Raw genomic sequence first — 11,752 nt, forward strand, 5'->3', positions numbered from 1 at the left:
TAATATTATAATATTGTTGACAAAAAAAGAATGTATGGTGCGCTATATAGTTATATACAATCTAATAAAATAGAATTGTAAAGTTGCTTGATAGAATGTATATGACTAATGTGCTTTTATACATAGTCAAAAAATAAACATATAAAAAAGGGAGACAATCTGTTCCACACACGTCCTTTTTACAAATTTGATCTCATTTGATTCAGAATAGCCTAAATCGTTGAGAAAACATAAAATTAGCGAATCGGATTTTTTGATGAAAACTATTTCTCCTTCGGGAAGTTAATAATACTTACTGGAGACTAGCAATGACATTAACTCCTGACAGAAGCACCATTGGCAAAAGGCAATATCCCAAAACTGATGCCACACCCATCAGAGTTGCTCCACGTTGAGACATTAGATTAAGAAGGCTGTACATACCCAAACAACCAATTCCACCGATACCATAAATGTAGGAAAAATGCACTTTGCCAGACTAAAAAAATATAAAATCAGTTTTATTTATTAACTTTAAAATCAGGAAAAAGAAATTCATTCTATATTAATCTCTGTCAATATCAAAATCACTGTCAATGCTCAAATCAAATTGTATTTTTAATGTCTAGTTTTACTCATAAAAATTTATTTGTTGTCCCTAAAAGATAGGTGTAAAATTTACTATATAATAAAAAAAATTGAGATCAACTAATACTTTTAAAGTTGAGGCTAGCTTTATTAATTTATTAATTATATAGATATTTGTATTAAATGGTTATCATTAAAAAAAATATTAATTTCATTAATCAATATATGTATATTGATTTTATTATGAATCTTTAAATCAAGTACGTGAAGTTAAGAGTAATATTCTCTTAGTTTTATTAATTAAAATTAGTTTAGCTTTATTAATATATTAAATATAGTTATTTGAATTAGATTAATATTAAAAAATATTATATTACTCTCAACCAATTTGAATATAGATTTATTAATGTGTTTAATAATTAGGTTTGAAATAAACTGAAAAACAGTTATTTTATTACAGATGTTAGATGCAGATTCATTAATCAATTTTTGTCTAGCTTTATTAATGTATTTTAAATTTTGGTTTCAATTAATCAATATACATACTTAAAATTGAGTTAATTTGAAATATATGAAAAGATCTATACTATTATTGAAAAAATATTATTTACCAGTAAAAGAAAAGCTCCAAATGCTAAACAAAAAACAAGTGGCCCGGCCATATCAGTATCGTTGAACAAAATTCGGATCGGGATCTTCTTTGGGATTTAATACTGATAATGTCTAAAATAGGAATTTATATTATTATTAGACCACATATCAAAAATCAGCTGTAAGAATTTCATTACATTATTATTACATAAAAAATATAATTCAATAACTAATTCCATTCCGTTATGAATATATATTTGGATTTTCAAAACTTATATAAATTAAATTTATACAAATAAACCTTATAAAAATTTAAAAAAAATGAAAATAAAGTAGCAAAAGTTGAAAGTTGACCTTACCTTTTTGAGAATATGATCTGGATTTATACCCAATTCTAAAATAAAATAATTTCTTATTAAATTTCAAATACAAAATATAATGATATACTAGTGATATATAAAAATGTTCAAAAATGTTTTTAGAATCGTGAAATTGAGAAGTACATTTACCTTCCAGTAGTGGTGGTTCATCATCAAATTCTCCTCCGCCTCCTCCATGAGAATATTGGTCAGTTTTTGGCATTAAATTTGGATCATAAACTTGACCGGTGTAAACATTTTCAGTTGGAGTAAATGGAACATTTGGATACATTTGATTTTGATTGGACAATGGTTGTTGATTTGGATCATTGTCGAATGATTGAAAACCGCTGAAAGCAAAATCAAGTTTTGGTTTTAAAATTTAAAGATAAATTGTCAATAAACAAAAATTAAGTGAACTACTTGTAAATAGCATTTTGCCTTAAGGCATTTACTTTTTGCTACAAATATATAATAAACTTAACAGATTAGAATTGAGATTCAGCAATGTATGTAAATGTTTATTTGGAAAATAATTTTTCGCTTTTACTAAAAGTTAATCAATGCGATTTCCAATTTGCGTACTAAAAGTTAATCAATGCGATTTATAATTTCTGTAATTGTATCGATTAAATTAATTCGTTTAACACATTTCAGTTCATCCATTTCAGGTACTAAAAATGTATTTTATTTAATTGAGGACGTCAACTATAATCAGTAGTTACCTACGATACACAGAACCCCGGATGGCTCAGATTTTGATTAAAATCGCTCGAGTGCGCGTCAAAATTCTAAACTTTGTTAACTTTTATATTTCAACCGCTTATCGTAGGCCTACAATATTTTATAGTATGTCATTTCAGACTTGTCAACATTTAATTACGGAAAAACGGCACGGCCGATCTTTACCAGAAACTAATTAACGTGATTCAAAACCAATAACAAATTTTAAATTTTTTTAAATCGGCTCATAATTACTGTTTGTAATCAACACTAATCGTACCGCCGCTTCCATATACATAACTATTCTTACCATAGCGTATACAGGGTGGCTGATATGTATTGCAACAAAGTAAAGCGCTATAACTTTGTCATTTTCATTTTAAATTTCATTATTCAAAAGCAAAAATATCAGAAATAACATCAAATTTTAGAATTTGTTCATATTTGTTCCAATTGGCCACTTTTGGCACAAATTATGGCCTTCAAACGGCAGAAAAACCATAACACGCTGCACGAAAGTGGCTCTGGGGTATTTTGGCCCATTCCCGGCGAGGCGCCTTCTTGGGATGATCGACACTTTGGTATTTTTTAGTGCGAACCTTACTCTTCAAAATGTCCGAGACACAAAAGTCCAGCAAATTTAGATCCAGAGATCTTGGTGGCTATTGTGGGATGGAAATGAAGCGAAAAACCTCTTTTATAAGCCATTTTTGGTAGGCGCGTGCTGAGTTTGATGGTGCTGAGTCCTGTTGGAATGACCATGGTCTGCGATCAAAATTTTTGTCTACCCAGGACTTCAATACTGCCTTTAAGACATTTTCCCGATAATTTCGGCAATTATTTTGATCCCACGGTCGATGAATAAGAGTGGAATGTCACCATCGGCCGTTACGGTGGTTCACACCATTACCGTCGGCGGCACTCGAGTTCTGGTGGTGTAAATTTTTAGCTGACCTTTTTGGCAAGTAAACCCTATCATTCTGTTTGTTCACAAACTGCTCGATTTGGAAGGACTTCCCATCTGAGAAAACCAAATTCGGTAACTAGCCACTTTCGTGCAAGCGAAGCAACCCCTTCGCTTCTTTCCGTCTAACTTTTTTTTGTGCGTCAATGAGCTCTTGCACTTTTTGGATCTTCAATGGTTTTAGTTCAAGCTCATTTTTCAATACGTGTTGCATCCGTTTTTGCGATATGTTTAGCTCACGGGCCATTTTTTTACCACTGCGACACGAATTTCGATTGATTTTTGCCTATACTTTTTGGATCATTTCTGGGGTTGTTAGTGTTTTTTTTCGTCCACTTTTTGGACGCGGTGCAACACTGAGTGTATCACCGTTACGAGATATGGTACGAGAAACAAAATATTTGTTCGCATTTAAATACTGGAGGGCTCGAAATATAGCCACCTAAGGTTTTTCAACCAAGTATGAAGCAATCGCACTATCACGCTTGACTTCCATCACGAATAACTTTTTTTCTGAATGCAATAGATCAAAATGCTTTTGTACGCTTGTAAACAATTAAATAAACAATCACTGGAATAAATCTGTCATCTGTCTGATGAGCGGTTTAGAAATGATAGCGGTCTGAAATTGGTTGCAATACATATCAGCCACCCTGTATATCATATATCCATAGATAAATAAGCATAATTAATTAATCAATTAAGGGGTATTCTAGTGTAGAAATTCAAAAAAATCTATTTTGTATTTCATATTTTCAAAGTTTAACAATCTAAGAATATGGGTACGAGAAGGTTTTTGAAAACTTGAATTGTTTTCGGAGATATAGGTATTTTACTGACTCGGTCTCCATACTGGTTTGGCTTCACGCAAAACTTTAAATGCGTTTTTCTCAGAACAGACTTTTTCAGTACTGTTGACACGATTTCTCGAGTTTTAATCGACCGATTCACTTGAAATGTTCAGAGACTCTTGTTTATAGACCTATCTGTAGCCCGAACTAGGATTATCCCCAAATTCCAATTTTTACTATTTTTAAAAATTCGAGAAAATCAAAATATCAGTAAAAAACATATTTTTACTCATCGCTAGTTCGGGCGATTGCGACATCATTGTAAATTAATAATCTTTTTATTTTTTGCATTTCCGATGGCTAGGAGGGCTGAAATCATGTCAAGACCGAGGTGCCAATTTTTGAGACCACCCACTTCATCAGCTGCCAGTTTTTACAATTTTCAAGTTTTTTATTTTTATATTTTTGTTTTGTTTTTTAATAATATTAATAAACAAGTGGTAAAAAATGGATAGTAAAAACATCCGTTGCTTTCTTTTACGACACTTCAAAAATGACCTAAAATTCATCGCTCTACACTAGAATACTCCCTTAATTAATGAATTAATAAGCATAAGCATAAATAACCATATACCTACCCGCAACATAGCGGGTCAAATGACCCAACTTGCTTGATAGTATAAAATTATGGAAATTATTAGGTTTGTTCGGAAAGTAACTTCGCTTTTTATAGACATTTTGGCACGTAATTTAATAGTGAAATAAACCAATGCTTTAATAAACTATATATTTGCTATTTTGATCAAACATCTTTTGTCATATTTCTGGTATTAGCATAATTCCGAAATTAAATTTTTTGATCGTTATTGGCAAAAAACTGATCACAGTGCTTTTTGACCTCCTCATTTGAGGTGAAAATTTTACCGCCTAAAAAGTTTTTTAGTGACCGGATCAAATAATGGTCGAATGATGGAATGTGACGAATGTGGCATTATGCCCAAATCAAGCAGTAACAGCTTTTGGCGATGCACCAAACTTATGTGAGGTCTTGCGTCGTCATGATGCAATACTATACCTTGCTTGTGGGTTAATTCTGACCCTTTCTTTTGAAGTACATAATTTAGTTTATGCAACTGATGACATAAGGCATCCACATTAACCGTTATGTTATTTTAAAAAAGCTGAAAAAAGAACAACTCCTTAAAAATCTCACCAAACATATTGCATCACCTTTTTTTGGTTAATTACAGATTTGCAACTGTTTTGAACAGGTTCTTCTTTTATGCATCATGGGAGATTGTGTGTATTTTATTCTTTACATCTAATTTGACATTTCTAGTGACAATTCGCTTCAAAACCTGAACATTTTAGGACTTTTCAGAGGCAAATAGCAAACGCTAGTGGGACGACACAAGTTTCTTTCTATGAAAACCATACATTGAGCTTCGAGGAAAATCCCAGACCTTTTAAGTGGCCATGAACTGCTAAATTTGATAAATTTAAAATCAAAGGAATATCATGTATTGTTATTAGCCGGTTTGCATCAACTAATACCTTTCTCGACTTTCAAGCTTCAATCGTACTTCTTGGACGTGGTGCTCTTGGACATCAAAATACCAGGAATGAAATTTAGGGAACCAGTTTTGGCACCGTTGTATTATCAATACGTCATTTCCATATACATCAATCGATTTCACTTTGATTTAAGCAGTATTTTTACTTTTCCTATAGCGTAAGACTAAAATATGTCGAAAATGGTGCTTAATTCTTTTCGTATTCAAAGCGGCACCATATATTTTTTACACACAAACCTTAAAATATAAGCTTTCAAATGATATAATTAGAGTGCTTAAGTGTGATTTTAGGTTCAAATAAAAAAAATATAGTTAAATCCTAGGTGGTAAAAAAAAACAAAGTGACTTTTCGAACAACCTTATAGAATGGAAACTATTGGTATTTTTGCATTTTCGTTAAGTGTAATTATCTTGAAAATATTCTCGAAAAATTTGAAGTTGATCTGATGATTACTTTTTGAGTTATTGAACTCTTACCAGTGCGCTAAAGCAAGTTGAGAGTTCGATACTTATACTCAAGATTTTTATCCCTTACCTTCTGATGTTTTAAAAGCTATTAAACCAATTTACGACGATCTCAGCAATGATAATTTACTTTCAAGATCTCTAGTTCAATATTGAATCCATAATCAGAAAAAAAAATTGAGAGCTTCAACCAACTAGTATGAAAAATATGCCCAAAAACCGTGAATACTAGTTCTAATATCGTACAAATTGCAGCATACATATACATAATCATTAATATTGATCATGGATACTCTAGAAACTAATTGTGGGTATAATTCCCATTATGCTGAAAAATTGTATGCTGCACGTGTGAAAGTGGCAGATCAGCGCGCCAACGAGAACATTTGGGAGGCCTGAATGCTTCGTAGGCAACAGCAAATAGAAATTTTGGAATATTCCACAATGACTGATGAACTATTATATGGCCCAGAAATAGATGACTCGGTTTAAGTAATTCAATAATTCGTATTTCTGTTCGTAAATCCAATGTGAAACTTCAAACGCGTTTTTCAAAACTATGTTTTTTGAACTGGTGACAACTGTAACTCGAAAGCCGCTTAAAAGATTTTAATGAAATTTATACAGCTTTTAGAATACATAATAAACTATACTGATCAAAAAATTTTTATTTAAAAAAAAATTTAAAACCAATTAACCATTGATTTTTTCCCAAAAATCTAGACTTTTTTTGATGCTGCCATTTTGTTAATTTTTGCAAAAAAAGAAAATCTTCGATCAGGCCCAGAATTATCTATTTATAAAGCTATTTTTTATTCGATTGATTTTAGATGAATCCCTAAGGAGTTATGACTGTCACCGCCAGGAACGTTTTTTTAAACTGGGTCAACAAAAACTACTATAACTTTGGAAATAATATTTGATTTCTGAAATTTTGTTACTTCAATTCAAAACATTGTATAATAATGCCGTATTACTATTTTTGTAAAAAAACATCGTTTAATAACAAAAAAATACTGAAAATTCTCATTTTTTTCTGGAACTTTCCGTACTAGAATTATATATTCGAGGGAAAAAAATCAGTCAAAAATGGATCAATGATTTAACATTTAAAATTGTAACAAAAAAATTTGTATTCATTTCCTACTCAGTAGTCTTCATATCAATAGGAATCGAATGTTTTTTGAACCATTCAAATCGGTTGTAATGTGCGCCCGAAATCGTGGACGAGAAATTGTATCCAAACATACAAACATACAACCCACATCCATTTTTTTCTGAGGTATGCCGAAATGTTCAGAAACCTTTGAAACATAAATATATGAAAAAATTTTCAATTTAGATTTTGTTGTTGCAATTACTGTAACTTACCCTACGGGAAGTTAAAAATCTTGATACGAAACCCAACATAATTTTAACAAAAAAATAGTAAATACTGATTTTTAAAAATCTCATCTTTCATTTTTGACCACTATTTTTTTTACTTTTTTTCTATCTCCGAAACCGCTAGATCTGCCTTACCAAAAATTTCATCAATTATTCATTTCGTCATTACAAATAAAATGTTTTTTGAATCATTCAAATCGAGTACTCCGTCCACTCAAAAACTAAATTACCGTTTTTGGCACTTTTTGCCCCACATCTCCAAAACGGTTAAACCTGTCTTCACCAAAAACTAACCAGCACACGTCTTCATATCAATAGAATTGTCATGAATATGAATATATCATATTCTAATATTGTCTAGAGGCAACACTTCCCAAATTTCAAAATTATAATCCTTCGGCATTTTCCTTATTTTATGAATTGATGACAGATAAATTTATTATTTTTAAGAGAGAAACTTATCACGATGGTAAAACAAGGGTCAGTGCCAAATGTGATGGGTCAGAAAGGTTGAGTTTTGTATGGTAGCAGGGAAGACTGGGCATGGTTGTGCCAGGGTACAGTAGTGACAGTTATCATAGCAGATTAATATATTGATACTAGTACTAACTGATAAATTCCAAAAGGCAAAAATAAATTCTTCTTTTTTTTAGGTTCCACAAGCAGAAAACTGAAGTATGTTTGTTCGAGCAAGTTTTCATTTATACATTGAGGGACCGATTCTGCCGCAATTTTATGATAAGGTCATGTTATGAAGAATTTTCCATAGTAATATAAACAAAAGTTATGCGGTTGGTGTTCAGTCAGGCGAATTTCTCAGGTTTTTTTATGCAAAACATAACCTAAAAGCCGCACAAATGTCAAAAAAACGATGTTAGATAAGTGTGTGTTTCTGATACCTCTAGATAACATACGAGTGACGTTGCAGTTTATGTATAAAACGCCGGAATGAACAGCAAATACATGATATTTTGACAGCATTCAGTATGATTCATTCGCATAATGTATGGGAGTCGGAGCGTAACATAGCTATGCCGTAACATTTCTCTGTTATGCGCAGAATCGGTCCATGAGTCAGCGCTCTACATCAATCAGATGCAATTTCTGGTTTCATGTAAAATATGCAGGTGATAATCACTATTATCACCATTGTAATAATGATTTTGACTAGATCTCAGTATATTGATACACAGTTATTGTAATATTTTGACTAATCAGTTAACTGATAATTATTTTTAACATTTTTGACTAATTTCAAATGAGCTATTTATAATAATACTAGTCCTAATTGGTTACTTATTAATTATAAGAATAAAATGATTGCATTGTTCAATTGTTAACTTTATTTAACAAAATATGTTTGTTAAATATTGTAATTATATTCATAAGTTTTATGGTTGTTTAAATCATCATGTTGTATTGTGTCATATATTTCTGACAATAAAAGACGTTATAAACCATTTTGATGATTATATCTATTGTTCTTTAACCTATATCTTTGCCTATCACAACTGTACTGGGGGTAGGACCCAGCCACCAGCTAACTGATAAATTAACAAAATTATTGCTGGTCCAAAAATAGTGACAGCAAAATGTGATTTATACTCGAAACCTGATTACTATTGTAAATAACATAATTGAAAATAATATGCTTTCTCTGAAAGCTGAAATTGTTTTAAGAGTACTTTACTGTAAATAGGTGAAAGTCTCAATACTTACAAATCATCTGGAACTTCAAAATTATAGCTGTGATCTGGTGGATTTTGTTGATTCCAATACTCATTCGGATTATATTGTGCCATCTAGATAAAAATATAAATTAAGAAATATTATACATATACATATATATATATATATATATATATATATATAAATAACTTGATTTTTTGTTCGAAGTTGAAACATATTGAATTGAATAAAGCAGCCAAAGCATCGAATATAGAAAGTTTATTTTAATTTTTTTATACGTTTCTCTAGTCTTTGAATCCAGTCTCGCAATGTATAAAAAAAATTAAAATAAACTTTCTATATTCGACGCATTGGCTGTTTTATTTAATTCAATATGTTTCAACATCAAACAAAAAATCCTCAAGTTTTATCTATATATATATATATATATATATATATATATATATAACAACTCATCAAAACATTTATATTTTTAATTATTTTGTACTAAAAGAATATATAAAAAACATAAGATAAAGAAATTATTTGAAACTTCTTATATAGCTATTATACAAAATAAAAAGACAGATATAATAGACATTTGAAAAAAAAACAGGAATGATATTAAATGAGTTAGTAAAAAGGATGAGTTAGTAAGAAGAAGGAAGTAGATGTTTGTATGTGTATAATTTAGCTTTTATTACAAAAATTAACACAAACCACAACACGACGTTGATAATGCAGAAAAATAAAACTATTTTAAATACAAATAATATAAAGTTTTTTTATAATTATTTTGGTGATTATCAAAGATTTGTATTAATTGACAAATAAAAATATAACCTAAGAATTACGTAGGCATTTATATTAACTAGCATTGGTAGTATGTATGAATAATAGATATTTATATCTGAAATATGATTTACCTCACTATTAATGAAGCATATACACTACTTTAATGATATAACATCAATTAAATTAACAATATACTAATATTTAGTAAATATTGACAATCAAGGTTGACATTTAGTGCAATTTTGACATTTGACATTACTTGACTCGCCACGCGGTACATGTTGACATAGTGCAGTGTTGCCAAATTTCTAATACCTTAATATCTAGCGAACGAACACAGTGTGAAGGTGCATCCACACCTAACGAACGATCACGAACGAACATGACGAACAAGAAAATACAAAAGGTGCGACCACACCTAACGAACAAACATGAAAATACAAAGAAAAACGAACACGAACACGAACAAAGGCAAATCATTCCAAACAAACGCCTCAAAACAGTGAGGGCTTGAATCTTTTTGTTCGAGGATGTACCGTGAAACGTCAGATTCATTTATTATTTAAAGTGGCGAGAAAGAGAAAAATTATTCAAACTCATCAAATTTACAAAATTTGTCAATAATAGCAATATCTTATAATAAACACGGCATAAACTAATGCAGGACTGCACATTTTAACATCAAAACAGAAAAATGTTTGTCTACATTCGTGGTAGCGTCCGCACTGCACATACGAGTTCAAACATGAACAAACAATTATCTTTGATGCACCGACAAGTTGCGGAACATTGCTCGCCATGTTTGTTTGTGTTCGTTCGTATTCGTTGTGGCGTCCACACTATGCTCGTTGCCGTTCGTTCTGGTACGCAAATCTTGCCTGTTCATGTTCGTTCGTTAGGTGTGGCGCACCTTGATTTGCGCGTGGTTTGCTTTTGTTTGAAATTTTTAATCTGGGTATATTATTCATCATGTTCATCATGCACCTTCATGTATTTCTAACTTCCCTTAAATTAGTTATGGTGACTTAGTGACCATGGATAAAAAAAGGTATATGATAGTAAGTAGCTTATTATCTATGGTTAGTAGTCGCAAAAAGTCCAAAAAGAAAATTTTCATATATCTTTACGTTTCAGAGGTTTCTAAACATTTTGGCCTTACCTTAGAGAAAATGTATGTATGTGTGTGTGTTTGTGCATATGGGACACGAATCAACCGATTAGAATAATTCAAAAAACATTCGATTCGTTTTGATGATTAGACGTGCTGATTAGTTTTTGGAAAAGGCAGGTATAGTCGTTCCAAAGATACGGGGCATTGAGACATTGAGAGTCTATAACTGCTGGACGTGCCTTCCCAAAAATTTAATCAGTTATTCATCTTGTCAATGCAAGTAAAATGTTTTTTGAATTATTAAAATCGGACGCTCCGTTCTCTTAAAAACTGAGTTATCGGTTTTGGCACTTTTTGCCTCGTAACTTCGGAACTACTAGGCCTGCCTATGCCAAAACCTAATCAGCATGTCTCCTTATCAAAACAAATCAAATGTTTTTTAAACTATTCAAATCGGTTGATCGTTGTTCCCGACACACACACACATACACACATACTCACTCATAGTGCACAAACACATACATCCATTTTTTCTAAAGTATGCCAAAATATACAGAAACCTTTGAAACGTAAAGATATATAAAAATTTTCATTTTCGATTTTTTGCGATTACTATAACTTGCCGTTAAAAATCATTTTTTCCAAAATTTCAAAACTGTCAAAAAAATTTTTTTTTCAGTTAAAAAAAAATCTTTTCTACAAAAATTAATTTTTGGTACGGAAAGTTCCAGCAATTTATCTTACACGATGCCATACAC

The 11,752-nt window shown here is 30.9% G+C and overlaps 1 protein-coding gene across 1 annotated transcript; it reads right to left on the reverse strand.

The window, feature by feature from the left end:
• Positions 1 to 300: 300 nt before the first annotated feature.
• LOC113381733 (protein YIPF5-like) lies at positions 301 to 10,118 on the reverse strand. Its single transcript, XM_026620463.1, has 6 exons — positions 10,015 to 10,118; positions 9,140 to 9,222; positions 1,668 to 1,867; positions 1,518 to 1,552; positions 1,179 to 1,290; positions 301 to 478 (listed from the first exon to the last, which is right to left on the reverse strand). The coding sequence occupies exons 2-5, from the start codon at positions 9,220 to 9,222 to the stop codon at positions 1,231 to 1,233; spliced, it is 378 nt and encodes a 125-aa protein (XP_026476248.1). The 5' UTR covers positions 10,015 to 10,118; the 3' UTR covers positions 301 to 478; positions 1,179 to 1,230.
• Positions 10,119 to 11,752: the final 1,634 nt, after the last annotated feature.

This window comes from Ctenocephalides felis, unplaced genomic scaffold (genome assembly GCF_003426905.1).
Source record: "Ctenocephalides felis isolate EL2017-DRISC unplaced genomic scaffold, ASM342690v1 CF-g0.4_SCAFFOLD_03041, whole genome shotgun sequence".
NCBI classification, from domain to species: domain Eukaryota; kingdom Metazoa; phylum Arthropoda; class Insecta; order Siphonaptera; family Pulicidae; genus Ctenocephalides; species Ctenocephalides felis.